The following is a 19,447-nucleotide window of genomic DNA, read 5'->3' as shown; positions in this document are numbered from 1 at the left end:
TGCCAACTAGCAAGTAAAATTAGAGATCGAGATGAGTTTTTAAAGGAGGACTGGAACATGTTTGCAGCTTATTTAAAAATTATTGTAAACATGTTAAAACGTAAGTAGGTTTGGAGTAATGACAGCAGTAAAATGCATATAGGAGAATATTATGGAGGAGATAAGTTATAGAATAATTAGAATATCCATCAATATTACAAAACTTGGGAAACCATGGAGTGGTGGAGGGGAAGTCTAATACTAATTGAATGTTAATTGGAAAATGTACAATTATTTTTATTTTATTTGAAAAAAATATAAATTAAGATAGATAGATAGATAGGTAGATAGACAGATGACCTGCCACCGTGGAACCTTTTTATTAAACCTCTGGCCTTAAACGATGTATGAGCTCTACCACTTCATGAAGGGTCTTCCCAAATACATAGGTAGCTACTACATGTCAAAATCCTCTATTGCACTATAGGATTATTAAGCTTTGACAAACAGGAAAGGATGAGTGAGATACAGATTTAGCTGCAATACATGTCTGAAGTTAAATGGTTTTCTTAACTGGTCATCAATACAAGCAAATTTATTGAACACAGCAAGAGCTACTACAAAAGTTGAATAGAAACATCGTATTTAAACATTCATTAAAAGAAATTGCTTACAGCATATCATAGAAGGCACTTTAATAGACATACCTGTATATAAATGCAAAGCTAAATGTTTATCATTAAATGCACTCCTTTTTATTAAGAAACTTACAAAACTATAGACCCATTTCCCCATAAATCCATAAATCAAAATTATAATAAGTACAAAGTCATTTCCAATAGTTATTTAGTAAATAATAAAAGTTTCAAGTCAAAGTAGCTTAGTTAGGAAAATGGCAAACTGGAGGATTTTCATTTTCATATATACAAAACACACACATACAATGACGTTATAAGAGGCACAAACCAAATGCTCTATGGATAGGGCAACATCCAACAGTGACAGCCACTTGTGCAATGGGACTTTTCCCCTGACCTGTACACTGATGCCCCTCAAAATCTACTCTGGACAATTGGGGAACCTTCTGGAATAGATTTTGGAAGCGTGAGGAGGAAGAGGAGAAAGGGAAAGTCCTATCATGTTCACTGCCATGACAATGTGAATCCCCAATAAGTGTCAGTCGTACTATACACACTGAATGACTATGTAATTTACATTATACCATAGAATGTGCAGCTAGGAGTATCTTAAGTACTGATGCTGCATTTAAGTTAGTGTATGCTTAAATTCAGTAGGAGTCTCCTATTCCTAAAGAAGGAGGCTCCTTTTCAAGAATATCTTTAAACCTTTTTAGTTCCAGAAAAGAAAATATCAGTGCTTTATATATGCTGAATTACCACAAAACTACCAGGGCAATCAAAGTGGGCCTTTCCCAACTGACAACAGGAAGATGTGCTTCCTATTAAGATCCTAATCAGGTGTGTCCTTTGCAATTTTTGTAATTTCATTACTGTATATTCAAAGATCAGATCTCTGGAGCTAAATATTTTAACACAAAGAAGAGACACTAATAAACATACTTACAAACAGACTTAATACTTTATTCATGCATAACCAATTTTCTACCTACCTTTCACTTGGTACTGTGTATTTTGCACATGCGTTGTGGTAGTCAACAGACAAAACATAGATCTGTATTTGACACACATACATGCTATGGGAAGCTGCTATCAAATTGGGCTTCCTGTTATGTGGAACTGGCATGTGTGTTCACATCAATAACATGACCTGTGGTTGCACTTCAGGTTGCACTGTGTATAGTCAATGTATTACACTTGCAAAGACAGGTCAGTATTCCCATAGCATTAGAAGTAACTTCACCGGGAAAGCTTTCAGACTTGAAAGACTGATAACATTTACTATGAGCTAGTAAATGAAATATATATACACACACAAATATATTAAATAACATTGCATGTCGATAACTTAATAACCTGGAACATTGTCACAATAACCTGGAACATTGTCACAAACCAAATCCCACCATTAAAAAATAAAAACTTCCACAGAACAATTCAACATATTACCAAAAAAGGAAGTTGCACAGCAATTGAGATGCTAACACCTAAACAAGCCAGTGCAGTTTGTTATTAACCTTTTCAACCAAATCTTCAAAAAGAATCTTAAGATGCCCAATTACACAGAATGTCATGTTTTTTAAAGTTTCCAAGCCTGTAACTTATGTCCAGTTTCTGCAGTCATGTGAATCCAGCTATAACTAGTGCAGCATAAATCTGCTGAATTTCATTTTTCTCCAATTTTACTTTCACAGAAAAGTAACTGTTACTGTTTCCTCAATGACTGAAACAGCAAGTGTAACTGACAAGAACCAGTCAGCCAGTGCTATTGAATTAAGTTATTTCTAAGACTGTTTGGTCTATTAATATTATATATTAAAATGCTAGTTGTTGTCTTTCATCCACTGTTCGATCCACTGTATAATCTGATCTAAGTTGTTCTCCATGTCCTCTGGAATGTTGCTGGGCAACTGATGAACAATGTCTTCCTTATACGATGACATGGCTTCTTCATAAATGATCTGAAAAATTTCACATTGAAGGTTGTCTTGAAGCTTTTTTCCTTTGTATCCTCTAAAAAAATAAAATAAGATAAGACAAAAACACTTGAGATAATTTGGGAGCACATTCTAGGTTAAAAAACAGAGACAAGACTATGTACTAACAAGAGGCTTCATCCTAAACCAAATCTGATACTGCATCTATTTTGTAGCACTGATTTTACCTGCTTTCCAATCTGTTATACAAGACTGAGTTTTCAGTTCGAAGCACAAATACTATATTAAACCAACGTTCAGGAAAGAAGTCACAGCTGTGATAATCAACTATTACACCGCCATCACTCATCTTCTCTTCCAGTTCATCAACTACCTAAAAGAGAATTCATACAAAATAAACTTATAAATGTATTCTTAGTAACAAAATAAAACCCACAACTGTGCTAGTTTTTAAATGTAAACGTACCCTGTCTTCATCTAAAATTGGACATCCATATTCCTCATCAAATCCTTCGTATAGCTCCCCTGTATAATGAGGAAGAAATGGTAAGAATACAAAAAATGATTCCAATTGTTTGCTGTCAATTGCTTTTTTAAGACATGTCTCTCAAAAACCTGTGCGCAGCCCAATATTATGGGTTTTTATTCAGAAATAAGTTCCATAAGTCCAATGAGGCTTACTCTATGCATTTTAGACGTATGTTTAAAAGTTTTTTTTAACAAGCAGGTCTATAAACAGAATTTATTCCCTTTAGCACTATAGCTATGGATAGGATTCATCTAGGCATCCTGTCAGCAGAAACTCTGTGCAAGGACTACTGCTTATGCAATGGAGCTTTCTCCCTCTCCTCCCACTGAATGCCTCCCAGAATTGGTTTGGGCAGGAAGGGGGGCGGGGAGAGTCAGGAGAGAGGGGTGGGGTTGTTCCATATGATGAGCTGAAATGCTTGCATAGACAGAATGTTCATAATAGTGCAACATTGAACTCTACCAAATATATCTAAACTATACCTACTTACCAGTATATAACTTAAATACAAATTTTACATCAACTTTCAAATGTTAAGTTCTGTAAAATAAAAACTCACCTTCTTTGGCCAAATCACCCACATTAATGTAAGTAAAATCTGTTCTTGCAGCGATCTCTTTGCCTAGGGTAGTTTTCCCAACACCAGGCGTACCTACAAAGCAGCATATGTCATAACAAAACAGTAATCAATAGTAGCAACTAATAACATATACAGTGGTACCTGTACTTAATTCGTTAAGTACTTAATTCGTTCCGGAGGTCCGTTCTGAACCTGAAACTGTTCTTAACCTGAAGCACCACTTTAGCTAATGGGGCCTCCTGCTGCTGCCGCGCCACCAGAGCACAATTTCTGTTCTCATCCTGAAGCAAAGTTCTTAACCTGAAGCACTATTTCTGGGTTAGCAGAGTCTGTAACCTGAAGCGTATGTAACCTGAAGCATATGTATCCCGAGGTACCACTGTACTGTAATCAATTCCACATGAAAACTGCTCTTAAATGCCCAGACAGGCCTAGTTCAAGCAAGATAGCCAAAGACTTTCCATTTTAAAAAATATCCTGCAGGCGTGTGCATCACACTTTGAACGTTTCTCTATATTAAAAATTGTCTACAATCAGCTTGTATGGCATATGGCAAAGAGCAAGTTTTGTATTTGCATGTTATATAAAACAAACAAAAACGGAGCAGCATTCAAAACAATGTTATAGCCCATTCGATCGCATAGTTCGCTTACATGTTAGCCCAGGCCTCATATTTGAAGTACAAATAGGAGGGTAAAAGTGACATTTACCGAGGCATACAATCAGGTAAAACCAATGAAGCTGCCTCGCACCGAGTCGACCCAAACACACATCTTTCCAGGATAGGATTTCAGACGGGAATCTTTCCCAGCCTTGTTGTTACTGGTTGCCTTCACCCGAGGACACTAGAAACTGGACCCGGGACCTTATGTTTCTAAAGCACTTGCATGAGATACAAACACAACCCGTTTTGCTCTTACCCGTGAGAAGAATATTTGGTCTCCTCATGTTCGCTTGGGGGACGATCCAAGTGCCTGGAAAGGCGTCACGAAGACACGTGTTCATCCTTCGCGGGGACCTTTCCCAACTCTGCCCGAGTCAGCGCATAATAACAACGTCACAGGGGGCCCCTTTCTTCCGCCCGTCTCCTGGTAAATAGGAAGGCGACTCTGTGAGGTAAGAATCACGTATGACATACATACATACATACATACATACATACATACATACATACATACATACATACATCAGTTTCGGCGAGCTTTTGGCTTTTCTCTGGGGCCAGAGGGTGAAGCCTTAGCGTTTCGCCATCAGCTGGGCGCCCACATGCGCGGGAAGCCCCCAGCCTGAATGGAGGCAGCCTGAGTCCCAGGAGGAGAAAGGCGCCTCCGGCGGGTATTACGGGACCGCGGTAGGTCTCCCTGGTGATGGAGAAGGGCGAGTAAGGCGCTGCCTGGGCTACAGAAGCGGCGGAGAAGGGTCAGCGCAACGCAGTCGGGCAGAGCCGCTCCGCAAGTCACTCGGCTGGACATCCCTGAAGGAGCGGCGCAGTCCGAAGCATGTCCGGTCAGAAGTAAGTCCCGCTGAGTTCGGCTGGGCTGCCTTCCCTTCGCCCTGGAAGATCTGCCTCCCTGCCTTGGTGGCCGTTATTTCCCCACCTGGCCTGGGCGGGCGGGTCCCTGACTGACCCCAGCTACAAAAGCTGCTGAACAGACTCTTCGGCTGGGGTAGAGTTTGGAGGTTTCTTTGGTTGCTCGTACTGTATAAGTTGAATAAATAATAATAATGCTGATGCTGATTTTTGTATCTTTATTTCTAGATCATGTCATGATTCCTGTGGAAATTGTTTTAATTTGGTTGTGTACTTTTTGTTGTGCTTTATTTATGACTTCCGTTATGTTTGTAATTATGCAAATCTTGTCATGTCATAAGCCGCCTTGAGTATGGTTTTAACTCAAACACCACCGTGCTTATATTTTTGGACAACTGTCTGTGTGTGTGTGTGTGAGTGTACTCTTTATATTGCGTAGCCTTTGGGAATGGAATGATAACTTAAATTTGTAATTGAATATCCAGTTCTGAAGTTTTCGCCCGCTGTATAGATGAAACCTATAGTTGTCTGTGACAGGTTACTGAAATCTGCCTACTGCTGCCTGGTGTACTAGTACCGCTATATTTAAAAATTATTGCAGGAATATGTTTCACAGTCATGCTGCTAATTAGTTTCTGAGGTTTTTCTCCACAACCATGAGTTGGTAGAAAGAATCCCAACCCCTTTTGCACCAGTCTGGGAAGGGGGTGGATAAAGTGGAAGCCGGTAAGATCTCTGCCACTGAAATCCAGTGGGAAGACCCAAAAGGCCCTGTGTGAAGAAGTGGCCTGGTATTCCATACAGACTGACTGAGCAGTGGCCAGGGTTAGGAATGAACCTTTACTTGGAAAAACAGCACATTTGGAGGAAAATAGTAGCTGGAGTGTGATTTCTCCCTTCCTTGGGGCTATCCCCTCATCTAATTATTTGCAAGGGAGCCCTAGTTGGATGTTTTGCCTAGTTGGACATTTTAAAATTCTATTTGTGCAAAGTTTGTTTACATAAATATTTTACACTTTTTTAGGTCATTTAATTTAAAGGGCTGCTGGTCATATGCTTCGGATGGAAACTACAAAGGTTGATGATGTCAAAAAAATATTCAAAAAGAAAGATTGCTGAAGTCAAAGTGAGTGATTACTTTAAAATATTAAAGACTTTGGATTGTATTATTCTTTTATGCACAGTTGTTATACTCATGTAGAGAAGGATTGCTTCCTTTATTATCACTTTCCACAACATCAGCCAATGGTAGTTTGGAAATCACAGTTAAATGTTCCAGACAAAGTATAGTTACTGGAAATAAAAACTGTTGAACACACCATGGCTAAATATATATATATATAAACTTAAGACATACTATTTTCATAATTTCATGCTGATTCCAGACTCCCTTTCTTGTATTAAAACAAAGTTACTGAATGTTCAATTAGAGCTTAAAAGTTGAAAGGGTGCTTTCCAATAGTATGACAAAGTTGTTGTTGTTATTAAGACCTTGGACTACCCTACTGTAAAATATTAGTTGGTTTAAGAATTAATCATTTCTACCATGCAATAACTTTTGTTTACTTATATTTTGTCAGGTGACTGATTGGGTGGAGCCATCTTTTAGTGATTTCTGTAAGGATACAATTCTGTCATCCGACATTCTTCATAAGAAGCCATCAACAGATACCAAACACAGTCGGAAGAAAAAAGAGCGTTGCTCTCCGATAGAAAGTTGTAAGACTGAAAGAAAAAAAAGAAAGCCACTTTCTATAGATGAGCAATATAAATATAAACTCTCAAAACAAAACCATGGCCAAAACGAATCTTGGGTGGATAAATACAAACCGAAAACTCAGGTAAAGTTTAGTTTAAAATTCCTTTAAAAACAACAAATAGCTGTGTGTATTGCTGAAGTGGTGTGTCCAAAAGGAAAAATAGTTAGTGTTTCATAGATTTATTAAGTTGATAGAACATAGGTATACTTGGTTAATAGAAAAGTATAAGATATATGTTTTGATTCGAAGTGCATTTGGAATTTTGTTCACTTAAAATAGATATTTTTTAATGGTCAGCAAGTGTTTGGAATATTATGCAATAGCAATGGAATATTTTTGCACTTGTTATTGGGTAATGATATTGACTATGTCTAGATGTTCATCTTTCACCTTAATAAACAGAGATGTGAGCAAGACTTCGGCCCATGTATGGTCGTTTCTAGAAATATGTTAGATGTCCTTTGAATGCCTTGAAAATTAATGCAGATCTAGTCCCTTGGCATGTGTGCCAATGTGCCATATGTGGCAATTATGTACTGTAATCACATTCCAGTTCATTAAGACAGAGGTCTTGCGGTAGCTTTCATACTGTAAATGGAGCCTTCCTGCAGATGCCCCTTATTTTAGCTCAGGCTTCCTCAACCTCAGCCCTCCAGATGTTTTTGGCCTACAACTCCCATGATCCCTAGCTAGCAGGACCAGTGGTCAGGGATGGTGGGAATTGTAGTGTCAAAACATCTGGAGGGCCGAGGTTGAGGAAGCCTGTTTTAGCTAGTTTAGTAGGCTGTAGAACTATTTGCAGTCTGAAGGGTGCTGCTGAATCTCAGGCCCTGAACTCTGCTGTGTTTGATGTAATCTCCACACTTCGGGGCTTGGAGATGGACACCAGATAGCTGGAACCCTAATGGCCTGAATTCTGGCCGAAATGGATCCCAGTTTGGAAGACAAACTGAGCCAGGCCTGTTACGGAAACACGGTGAAAATAGAACCATTTTTATTCTGCTTCCACTAATAATTAACTTGTTACAGGTACCAAGAGGATATGCTACAACAGTGTTCTTTCGCAGTATTTAATTCTACTGTAAAATTATTTGCCTGAACTATATATTATTATTTTTCTCATTAGAATGAGCTTGCCATACACAAGAAGAAAATTGAAGAAGTTGAAGCATGGTTAAAAGATCACACATTTCAAAGGCCACCCAGACAGGTAGCATATATTTACCTAGTAGCTTTACCTGCCACTAAGTTTGTTTTGAAGGCTTTGTGTAACTTAAGACTCCTACTGGGAAATGTTCAACAGATTATTTTTTCATCAGAAATGAGGTGAAAAAATAACACAAATCCTGCATGATATTTCATTTTGCAGCAGTATTTGTTACAATATTTCATGCAGTAATCTGCTTTTGAGATTTGGCACAGTAATTTTCTAGAAGTTTGTAGCAGGAAAATAAATTCTTAGGAAAAATAATATGGTACACTTGAAAATAAAGTTAACATAAACTGTAGCTTTTTGACATGTGGACTGACATACCGTAGGAAAATAGGCATCATTTGATGGCCTTTCCCCTTCCTTTTCTGAACTGCTAGATATGTATTTCACTGTTTGCTTCTTTGCAACCTGGGGAGAGGAACATAGGAGGATCCTTTATATCAATCAGACAATTGTTTTTCCATGTGGCTCAGTACTGTCTGTTGGCAGCAGTTCTGATTTTGAGGGAGCTGATATTCCCAGCTCTACCTGGAGATGCCGCTTATTGAATCTGGGAGCTGCTTCATGCAAAGCCAATGCTTTACCACTGAGCTACAGCTTCTTTTGAGAGGAGTGAATGGCAAAGAGTAAGCTTGGCTCAGAGTAGGCACCCTGAAATTTTTGGGTGTACCTTAGCCATGTTCAATAATTCAAATGGGTCTGCTCCAAATGAAAACTAGTTGCATGTCACTCAGAAAAGTTCTTCTGCATGCATGTTAAGTTTTTCCATATTGCCTGGTGGACTTGCTGCATTGTGACCTGAGAAATGCTGTGATACTCTGGTATGTACAGAGTATGGTATGTAACAGAGGGGCATACAAGGATGAATTCAAAGGTGCCGACATTTGCAGTGTTATACTTGGAGCTAAATCATTGCATGAGAGAAGTCTACATATATTCTTCCTCTTGCACAAGTGTTTTCAGAAGAGCATTGCTGGCAAGTTCCCTTACACACAGTTTTTTTGTGTGTGTGTGTGGCGGATATGGATGGGATCCAAACTGCTGTTAGCTTTTTTTTGTCGTCCTAATTCAAATAAAAACTAGAATTAGGGGTAATAACAAAATGTGTCAAATATTTTGTTTAGGTAGCATTTTATTGCTGCTTCTTTTTCCAATTCTTTGCAATATATATGATTACCTAATAAGCAATTAATTTTACACTTGTATAAGTGTGGTGAAATATTGAATCATTGGGATTGTAATTTGTAATTTAGCAACAGTAACTGTGCTAACACAAAGTGTGGGGAGGAGGGGGGAAATTAATAAAAGTCCATTAAATTTTTATCCTGCTCTTTCCTTCTAATATAGCAAGTTGGTTTATTATATGGTGTCTTGTAGGAAGGCTCTATTTTATTATTAACTGGTCCTCCAGGATGTGGCAAGTCTGCAACTGTGGAAATATTAGCAAAAGTTCTTGGCATTCAAGTGCAAGAATGGATAAATCCTGTATCACTAGACTTCAAGAAAGATGACGTCATAGATTCTTTGGGCCACGGTAAGCATTTAATTGAAGACTTTGAGTCAAGCAGTTAGAATATATTTTGTAAGTTTGTGTATTTTACATAATATCACAATCTGATGCCCATCAAATTGTTGTAAGTTTCATTGGAATTAATGAAACTCATTTCTACTTAATAGTATGATACTTTAGATACATACTCAGATCTTCACTAGTAGACCCTCTTTTCACCCCATGGTTTCAAACATTTTCACAATTCAAAACTGATAGTTTTGCAGTAATGGGAAGGGAACAGTGGAGCTGGCCTCCCCCCCCCCCAAGTAAATTGGTTCTTAAGCTTGCAGAGCTGCTTTTTCCGTAGAGTATACTGATTTGTACAACAACTGAAGCTCTTAAAATGAAGGTGGATGGGATTTCTAAGTTAAGGCAGAGATCTTTATCCGCTGATGGAAAATAGAAACTATGAAGATAATATCTGCACTCTTTTTCTTCAAAGATGTGGTATACTTGTACCACCCATTCAGTTCCCGTAATCTACACCTTTGGTGGATTTTAGCCTGTGCTATTTGGCAGCAGGCAAAAAATGGCCTGTTGCTCTAAAACACCAAATTCAAAGCAGATGGGTCCTAGGATACTGAATCTTCATGTTCATATTATTGTTATTTATAAGGTATACACTGTAAAATAAACTCTCCTGTTCAGAGTCTGATTTTCAGATACTTCCTTATCAGAGCCAGACAGCTCTCTTTCAAGAGTTTCTGTTAAGAGCAAACAAATATGCCAGTCTTCAGATGGTTGGACAATCCATGGAAACTGACAGAAGACTTATTCTTGTGGAAGTAAGTAAATATAGTTGACTAACTAATTCAAGTTAAAATCTTATATTTTTTTTCTTATATTTTAAAGGACACTGTTTTATGTAAATTGCTTAGGGATTTTGAATATTAAGCAGTATATAAATAAGTAAATAATGCAAGATAGGAGTTACTATAATCATAAGGGGTGATTCACGGGATGATTTGAAAATTTTGTCACAGTGAGCCTACTAAGAGCACAGGAACATTTGGGTTTATCTAAAGTAGCACTTTAATCTAAACAGTTTGTTGTTATAAATGTCAAGTAAAATAAGCATATGACTCTTATTATAGTCTGAACGGTCACCCACAATATTAATGCTAAAGAGATGCTAAAATAGGAATATTGTGAAGCGCTAATATAAGGTAAGGAGAGGATTAGCTGCATTTCTCATGACATAAGACTTCTCTTGACAATTTTCTCAGTTTGAACAGTGTAACTCCAATGATAATGGAAAAAAGCTGGAATAACAGTATTGTATTTGTTTTTTATAGGATATGCCAAACCATTTTTACCGTGACCATAGCTGTTTACATGAAATCTTGAGGTGAGTGTAAAGCCATGGTTAGCAATTTGTTTTATCAAAGCGTCACGCTGAGGAATACAACTGATGTGCTATAAAATTCCACAAACGCAAATGGAAACCTTCACATCATTCAATTTATTCTGAATTTTTTGTGTGGGGGGGGGGTGGAATGTAAACATTTTGAGGTGGGAGGCATTCTTGGGCCAGAGGCTTCTAGTTGCTTATTGCTAGTATAGATTCCTACAGATTGATATCTAGATCAACACTTGCCTTTAAACTTGGGACTTTCTCTTTTCATTTTTCATTTTAGAAAGTTTGTGCGGACAAGCAGATGTCCTCTTGTGTTTATAATATCAGATGCCTTCAGTGGAGCCAGCAACCAAAGGTCTCTATTTCCAAAGGAGATTCAGGAAGAGCTACATATAGCTAATATTAGGTAAAAGGATCATTAAGTGCATTGTTCCCAACTGAGGATTCATTATTAAATGTATATTGACCATCTGCCTCATTAATTTTCTCAGTTTTAACCCCGTGGCTCCAACGATGATGATGAAAGTTCTAAATCGAATAGCTGGAGCAGAGTTCAAGACGGTAGGTCAAATTAAAGCAGCACTGGGACAGTTGCAATATGGTCATATTGTAAAAGTTAGCTGAAGGTATCAATTGAGAGTTATTTAGTCTGCTCCTTCCAAAAAAATAGAATAACTTTTAACAAGTGGCTTGGGTTTGAGAAGTGGCTGCCAAATGACTGAGGTCTGTCAGAATTTTTCAGACTACCCTACCTCACAGATCTGTAGTGGGCAACCGTATACAGTGTTCTGAACTCCTTTGAGGGAAAGTACAGGTAAAATAAAACAAAAACAAAAAGAGGCTTAGAAATGCATGGATGTATACAAATGGCTCCGCCACACATAGCACTTGTAATTTATTTCACTATCAGAGGAGCTGTAGGAGTTTAGTAGTGTATGGATGTGTGTTTATGCTCAGTTAATAGGTGACTTAGAAATGTAAATAATAATATCATATGCATCATTGTTCCACCATTGAGTCGGGAAACCCGTGAATGTGTTCTGAGTATCACTAATACCAGATGGTACGCTGACTGAGAGAGCAAAGAAGTGAGAACTAATGGAAGTCTAATCTCTTAGGTTACTTGATGCTGCAAACATCAGTTTAATAAAATCATATAAAGCTTATGGCTAATGTTTATCTACAAACTAACCGTAGTCTTGTTGTGCAGACTAAAGACCTGCTTTTCTTTGCAGAATGGAGAAAAAACCGATGTCCCTGACATATCTTCATTAGAGTTGATTTGCAAAGGATGTTCAGGTGATATTAGGAGTGCAATAAATAACCTTCAGTTTTCTTCTTTAAGAGGCAAGTATGGAACTTCTTCTGCTTAAATAAGTTTGTGTTTTGTGAAAATCATTTTTATTTTAACACTATTGGGGTAGCCTTGCGGGAACTCTTATCAATGCGAGACAGGAACTGAATGTCTCTTGGTTGTTAAATGGGGCTTTTATACTGTGGCGCTGATCCAAAGATGAACTCTCCGCTTGTGAAATAGATCCTCAGTCCTTTCACAGCTAGCAGTGCTGGTACCCACTTCTTCCCCTCAACAGGACATCAGCATTGCCAGAAAGGATAATAGTGAAAGTATTTTCATAGCGTGCACACAATGTTGGAGCAAGTCTGTAGCTCTGTGTGTGGAAAACTAGAGTTACCAGCATTATTTGGGGGAAATCATGTGCTTTAAATGTATGATGTGGATCTACTCCTTGCGTTTGTGCAGTATTGGGGGGTTGAATTCTAACTAAACTAGCCATACTTAGTTCCCATTTAAATTAATGGGACTTAAATTAGTCATTACTAACTTTTCATGTTCATTTCAATCAGACCTAAATATGTCTAACTTTGTCTGGATCCAACCAAGTGCATTTATAACATATTTTACTGATACTAGATGAGTAGGACATCAAAATACATATTTTAGGGAAATAAGATTTAGAGCAGTATAACCCTCCTTTCTTATTCTTGTCAAAAAAGGTTCCTTCAGAATCTGAAAAGAAAGTTTATGTTTTATTCTGTTACTTACAGTATTTTAAATCAAGTTCCTTCACTGTGGGCTTCCAGAATGTTCCCAGCATTTTGCTGCTTAACATTTGCCGGCTGTTTACTTGTTGAAATATGGATGGCTATGGTTTGTTATAGACTTGTTCTGAATATCCAGTATTGGAACCGGGGGGACATGGACCAGATACTGAATGGTGGCAAACTACTATATGAATATATTGACATTGTTTTTTCATTCACTTCGAGCATTATAAATGCTCCATTCCTCACTATGAACTCATGTTTTATTGCAAGACCCTTATTCCATCAAAACCAGCTTCCTAGCAGGCAACTAACTACAATAAAATCTAATATTGCAAATACAGTAAAAAAATCATCAAACAAATTTTGTGAACAGGAACAGAGAAACTAATTTTTAAGCTCTTTGTGAGTAAAGGCAAAAATTCAGGTCTGAGTCAGTTCCTCTCTACAGATTTTAATACCAGCTCTTTAAAACTTTTATATTGTGCTTAATGTTTGCTACCTTCTGACTAGTTTGTCTTTTTGGCCTGAAGAGTAATGCATCTTATTGAATGCAATAAAATTATAAAGCTTGTTTATAATTAGATAATGTTTGACCTAATGAGCGTATCTTATTTTTCTATTGAATAAAAAATTCTGGAGTTCATGTTTTACAGTCTACCACTTTGTTCTTTTGTTGCTTTTTGATTACCAGACTGCTCATCAGAGAACTACTTTCTGTCACAGAAAAAGGGGAATTCCACATTAAAATATGATACATTATCTAAAGTAAAGAAGAAAAAGAAATTTGGTAACCAGGAGTTACAAGCTGTTGGCGCCAAAGATTCCTCCATCTTTCTGTTCCATGCCTTAGGGAAAATACTTTACTGCAAAAGTAAGAACACGTTAACGCATTATTCTTAACTCTATCTGTGTGAGGGGAAGAATTCTCATGTCAATTATTGACAGCTTCTACATTTGCTTACAAATGATTCATTTACTTTTCTGACTCTTTTAAGACAATATAAAGAATCAGTAGCTATTGTTTTTTCTAACTGGAATCTGTCACATATGAATTGTGAGCAGAGGGCATTGCACAATTATTGGGAGCAAGCCCTGTCCTATAGATCCATGCCTTGGCATAAACTGAACATGAGTACCAGCTCATGCGCAGGCTTCCATGCAATTAAAACTTGCACACACTACCAGGAGCCTTGGTCACATGGAAGTCTATGTGTGCTGTAAGCCATGTGAACCAGTACTAGCCAAGATTGAGTTGTAGACAATCCCCTCATCTCTGGTCAGTAACCTGTCTCCATATCCAAATACTCTATGCTTCTCATATTCAATGCAAACTTATATGTAGCTGTAGTGTGTGTTATTTTTACAGGAGAACCAGCAACAGACTTGGAATTTCCTCGGTTACCTGTTCATTTAACAGAATATGAACGAAATCCCTTGCTTGTTGATCCTGAGGTAAATACATTTACTGTTTACTGTTAATTGAGTGAAAATTTACTGCTAGTTATCCTATGTAAGTGGTAGATGTAAAAGTGATATTTTTAATATGTCATAATGCTAACTCATTTCCTCCTGATGCATAACTTTAATTCTGAATATTCTCCTTTATTTAGGATGTCGTAGAAAAGTCACACATGCCTGGGGACTTATTTAATTTATACCTTCATCAAAACTACATAGACTTTTTCTCTGATATAGATGATCTTGTGAGAGCCAGTGAATATTTGAGTACTGCTGACTTCCTTTGCTGTAACTGGGATGTAAGTTTTAAAAAGTAACGATAGGTTAAAGTAACAAAACATAGAAATATGAAGGCTTCAGAATAAATGTCAGAGGAGGGAAATAAACATTTTGAACCAAGGAAAGTGAATTGCTTCACCATTCCTCAGTGGGTGTGCTAAATTTGTAGGTTCTGTATTTTATATATTACCATAACTGTTCCTGCTTATAATTGCGTATTATTAATTTAATTTGTATACAGCCCTTCATCTGAAGATCATGGGGCAGTTCACAACATAAAAACGCAAAATGAAAACAAAATGCATAATAAAATAAAGACAAACCAATAACCTCCCTCCCTGCTTAGAATTGTAACAGACCTCAAGATTTACCTAGTCCACTCCCTTAGACTTGTTGTTCTTGTATGACAATGTGTTTTATGTAACTTTAAAGCTTACTGTTCATGCTTTGCCTTACCAAATAATTGTTCTGAAGAAAGCATGTGCCATTTTCTAGCTAGTCTTTCTATAGTCTGGATAAAGTTGTCGTGTCTCAGATACTTTTTTTATAGATGACACCCAGCTGATCTCCCTTTCCTCATCCCTACAGCCTCTCATGCACATCCCAAATCTGCTCTGGAAGATTGGGGGACCCCCTAGAGTCTATCTTGGAGTTGTGAGGGGCTATGGGTAGAGGAAAGAAAGCAGGAGTGGATATCCATGACACAATCCAACAGACATCCTTTAAATTTGCTCCCATGTGTTCGAACCAACAGACTACATGGCATGGAAAAATACCAGCTGTTGCAAGTGTGAGGGGGTGCATTGCTCATTATTCACCATATGAAACTGATAAGTTCAAATCATCAAATGATTTTAACCAATTTAGAAAAACCTGGGAATTTAAAATACTTGCCTCAAATAAATGCTCAGTTGCAGATAGGTGAAAACATGACTGCCAGAAATGCTCCCCTTTCACCTTGATCTTGTTTTTATCATTTCCTATAGGCAAGACCTACACTCCGGGAATATAGTGCATCCATAGCCACAAGGGGCGTAATGCATTCAAACAGATCTAGAGCCTCTGCTCAAAGCAAAGGAGGAATGGGCTTTCGACCCCTTCATAAACCACAGTGGTTCTTAATAAACAAAAAGGTAACTATTTTGAAAATGATATTCTTTATTTCAACGTTTATTGTAAAATGTTTTACATTTATTGCAAATCATAACCTAAAATAGAAACAGTAAATTAAGTTGAGCTTTCTTAGTATCATTCTCATCTGATTTGTGGCGTAGGTTAATAATGCTGTAAGACTGCCTTAGCTTGCATGTTTGTGATAAGCATATTCATTACAAGATTAAAGAGTTATTTAATAAGATTAAGGTTTCAGTTTAAGTTTCAATTAAAGGATCGCCTTGTGCCATCTAGCCAAGGAAAATATTTTAGATGAATCATTCCTGCAGTGTAATCTAGGACCAGCTTGACTACACAAACAACCCAAGAAGAAATATATTTAGCGGCTACCACAAAATAGCATTTGGTCTGGGGAAAAAACCTTTCAACATACTCTGTAACATGGTTAGGAATAAAGAAGTGTACCTCTTGGATTGTTAGTGTAGCAGCTTCAAGTAAAAATGGACAGGCCGATTTCGGAACCTTCAATTTGTGCTATCTCCAGAAAAATTAAATAAGAAAATCAAAATGGAAAGAAATAACTTGATGCTTTAAGCTCCTGCAGCTGTCTATGCAATGTATCATACCACATCTCAATACAGTGGTACCTCGGGTTACAGACACTTCAGGTTACAGACTCCATTAACCTGGAAATAGTACCTCGGGTTAAGAACTTTGCTTCAGGATGAGAACAGAAATCGTGCGGCGGCAGCGGGAGGCCCCATTAGCTAAAGTGGTACCCCAGGTTAAGAACAGTTTCAGGTTGAGAGCAGACCTCCGGAATGAATTAAGTTCTTAACCCAAGGTACCACTGTAGTTATTTCCTGGATAGTGTTGCATGCTTGTTTTAATGTTGGGTTTCTAAGGCATGGAAGTTCTGGCAAAATAACCTAATATTTATAATTGGTAGAGAGTCAGAAGATAAATTTTGTGGTTTAACTGTAGATAATATATTTTACTATTAGACTTCTTTGTTCTGCCTCCTTATAGTTTCAGGAAAACTGCATTGCTGCAAAATCCCTCTTTTCAAGTTTCTGTTTACCACCGCTGTGCCTTCAGACCCAGCTGTTACCTTATCTTGCCATGCTGACAAATCCAATGAGAAACCAAGGTACTTTTAAAAAAACAAACAAACAAACAAACAAACAAACCCTTTTTTCAGAAAATGTATTGGAAGTTCTTAGCCAAACTCTGATGGTAAGCAGTTAGTACTCAAATTAGTACTGATAAATTACTCTTAACCTTGGTTTAACACCACATGGGCGATGTTGATTGTGCTCTGTAATGTCAGCACATCTGCATCTCATGCTTTGCCCTATTGCTTTATCATTGTTTGTTTTCTCATTGTGCTGCCTGTAGCTTGTTTGCATACCTGGGCCAAAGGGCTTCTATAGATGCTCATTTTTTAGGAGCAAGGAGCACTCATTCAATTTTTCCTACAGCAGCATGACAAATGTATTGACTGGGATATGGAGGGTGGCACTTTAGAGCAGAAAAGCCTTTGGCCATGGAAAATAATGTAATGATTAACCAAACCCTAGATGGTATGTTAATATTATCTATCTATCTATCTATCTATCTATCTATCTATCTATCTCTGGTCTAAATCAGGAGTGGAGGAAGTATTGCAAAACAGTGTTAGCTTAAAATGGGACTCTGGATACACAACAAATTCAAGTTCTAACACAATTCTAAGGAATAATTTTTGTGTATGTTTTCTCAGCTCAGATTACTTTTATTCAGGACATTGGAAGGCTTCCTTTAAAGAAACACTTTGGAAGGTAAATGCTCTTTTGCAAATTGTAATATGTTTGCTCTAAATATCAGTATATACTTTCATATAGCACTTTGACTACATTGGTTAATTCTCAGTCTATAAGGTGGGAAAAGTAACAATCAACTTGATATGTCACTCTGACCATATCAAGGACTCTATGTGTTTTATTATTTATTCTTTTATTATTTATATCCTACCTTTCTACATGCAACCCAAACCAGAGTATGTACAGTTTTCAGGCAGTCTCCCATCCATATACTGCCCAGACCTGCTTGCCTTCAGCAAAGTGGAGGCCTCATACGTCTTCAAGACCATGCCCTGGGCTACGTTGGGAGAGGGAATAGTCTGCATATATAAGATATTACTAAGAAGTGTAAAACCTCATGTTGGTTTTAAATTTACAACTATACACTGTGAGATTTGTCCTATAAGGCAACTAACTGTGCTTTCTGTGTTTAAATGCAAAAACTGGGCTAACAACAACTAGGCATTTGCAATCTCTCCTCCTTTTCAGTAGTTTTTAAGGGGTCACAATCTGTGGTGAAAGTCAACAGGAAGAAAGTGGTACAGCAAATCATGTAATCCGCTGTCAATACACACAGTTTGGAAATCTGGACTGTAAGGGTTTTTTAGGTGTATTACAAACTAGGCATACAAAACTATTTTCTTCCCATGTGTGTCCACACACCTACCTGTTGCTCACTTTAAGAATGCAGTTTATAAGCTTAACTTTGAAAGTCAATGAGAGAAAAGGAGAAACAGATGTTAGTTTTTATCTGTTATTTGCATACCTGAATTCCTCAGTAATTCTCTGCAAGAGCATAAAATGTTTCTGAACTTTTATTACTTTCATTCCACAACAGGTTGAAGCTTGAAACTCTTACTGATAAAGACTCAGCAATACAGGTCCTAGACAGTGATGATGAAGGGGATTTTGCTGAGATGCAGTCCACAAATGTGCTTACCCAAATGGAGAAAAACAAAACCAGTGAGAAAAATGAACCATATGAAAGTCCTCTTCCTTCTAGCCAATCTAGTGGAAATGAACTACCAGCCAGTCAACCTCAGCCTATTGTAGCACAACTACTCATGGAGGAAGATGAACTAATCATAGAGGAATATGACAGTGACTAGAAGGTGTGAAATGGCAACCCCAAAGCTGTGATAGTGTTTAACATAATAATTTTAGGTTTAATATTTTATAAGCAGTCTTAGCCAACTGTACTGAGATTGCTACTACTGATAACTTCAACTGATTTTTTTGAGCTATTATTACTTTGCCAGAGTTTCACGCAGCTTCATTTCCAGAGAAACAAATGATACACAAGATATCTGAGTACTGGATTTCCCCAGTACTATTTGGCTCTACACTGTAAAGCTTCAACGGTGTGCACTTCAGTTCAAAATTTTGGTCCCAGTCCGAGAAGTGGTGTGTAAATCAGTACTATGAGACAAATGCGCTGATTTACATGCCTCTTACAGATATTTGGAGGGACACTGTCAATAGTTTTGTTAGAATTTCACAAAAGTAACCCTTACCTGCAGTGATAGAAAACATGTACAAAGCGTTTAAGTTCTGGGCTGTGTATTATTTAAGATGTAAATAAATTTCTGAATTCCTTGTATGCTTTGTGATTT

The 19,447-nt window shown here is 37.5% G+C and overlaps 2 protein-coding genes across 4 annotated transcripts; one reads left to right on the top strand and one right to left on the bottom strand.

Moving 5' to 3' along the window:
* Positions 1–556: 556 nt before the first annotated feature.
* AK6 (adenylate kinase 6) lies at positions 557–4,987 on the bottom strand. Its single transcript, XM_080973787.1, has 6 exons — positions 4,850–4,987; positions 4,584–4,751; positions 3,643–3,735; positions 3,021–3,079; positions 2,782–2,927; positions 557–2,630 (listed from the first exon to the last, which is right to left on the bottom strand). Exons 2-6 carry the CDS (start codon positions 4,666–4,668, stop codon positions 2,441–2,443), a joined length of 573 nt encoding a protein of 190 aa, XP_080829913.1. The 5' UTR covers positions 4,669–4,751; positions 4,850–4,987; the 3' UTR covers positions 557–2,440.
* On the top strand, positions 4,702–19,434 carry RAD17 (RAD17 checkpoint clamp loader component). Of its 3 annotated transcripts, none has more exons than XM_080973784.1 (17): positions 4,702–4,779; positions 6,219–6,320; positions 6,775–7,035; positions 8,081–8,164; positions 9,545–9,701; positions 10,368–10,504; positions 11,015–11,067; positions 11,357–11,482; positions 11,568–11,637; positions 12,312–12,423; positions 13,835–14,014; positions 14,510–14,595; positions 14,754–14,900; positions 15,867–16,013; positions 17,023–17,143; positions 17,756–17,813; positions 18,673–19,434. In XM_080973784.1, the coding sequence occupies exons 2-17, from the start codon at positions 6,276–6,278 to the stop codon at positions 18,941–18,943; spliced, it is 2,055 nt and encodes a 684-aa protein (XP_080829910.1). In that variant the 5' UTR covers positions 4,702–4,779; positions 6,219–6,275; the 3' UTR covers positions 18,944–19,434. The 3 variants fall into 3 exon arrangements, with proteins under 3 accessions (XP_080829910.1, XP_080829909.1, XP_080829911.1); XM_080973783.1 differs by lacking the exon at positions 4,702–4,779 and adding an exon at positions 5,039–5,176; XM_080973785.1 differs by lacking the exon at positions 4,702–4,779 and adding an exon at positions 5,184–5,330.
* The last annotated feature ends 13 nt before the right edge of the window (positions 19,435–19,447 follow it).

The sequence above is a fragment of the Podarcis pityusensis genome (assembly GCF_964106645.2).
Source record: "Podarcis pityusensis genome assembly, chromosome: 11".
NCBI classification, from domain to species: Eukaryota; Metazoa; Chordata; class Lepidosauria; order Squamata; family Lacertidae; genus Podarcis; species Podarcis pityusensis.
Note: the sequence above shows the minus strand (reverse complement) of the source record. Positions and strands in the feature narration are given on the sequence as shown.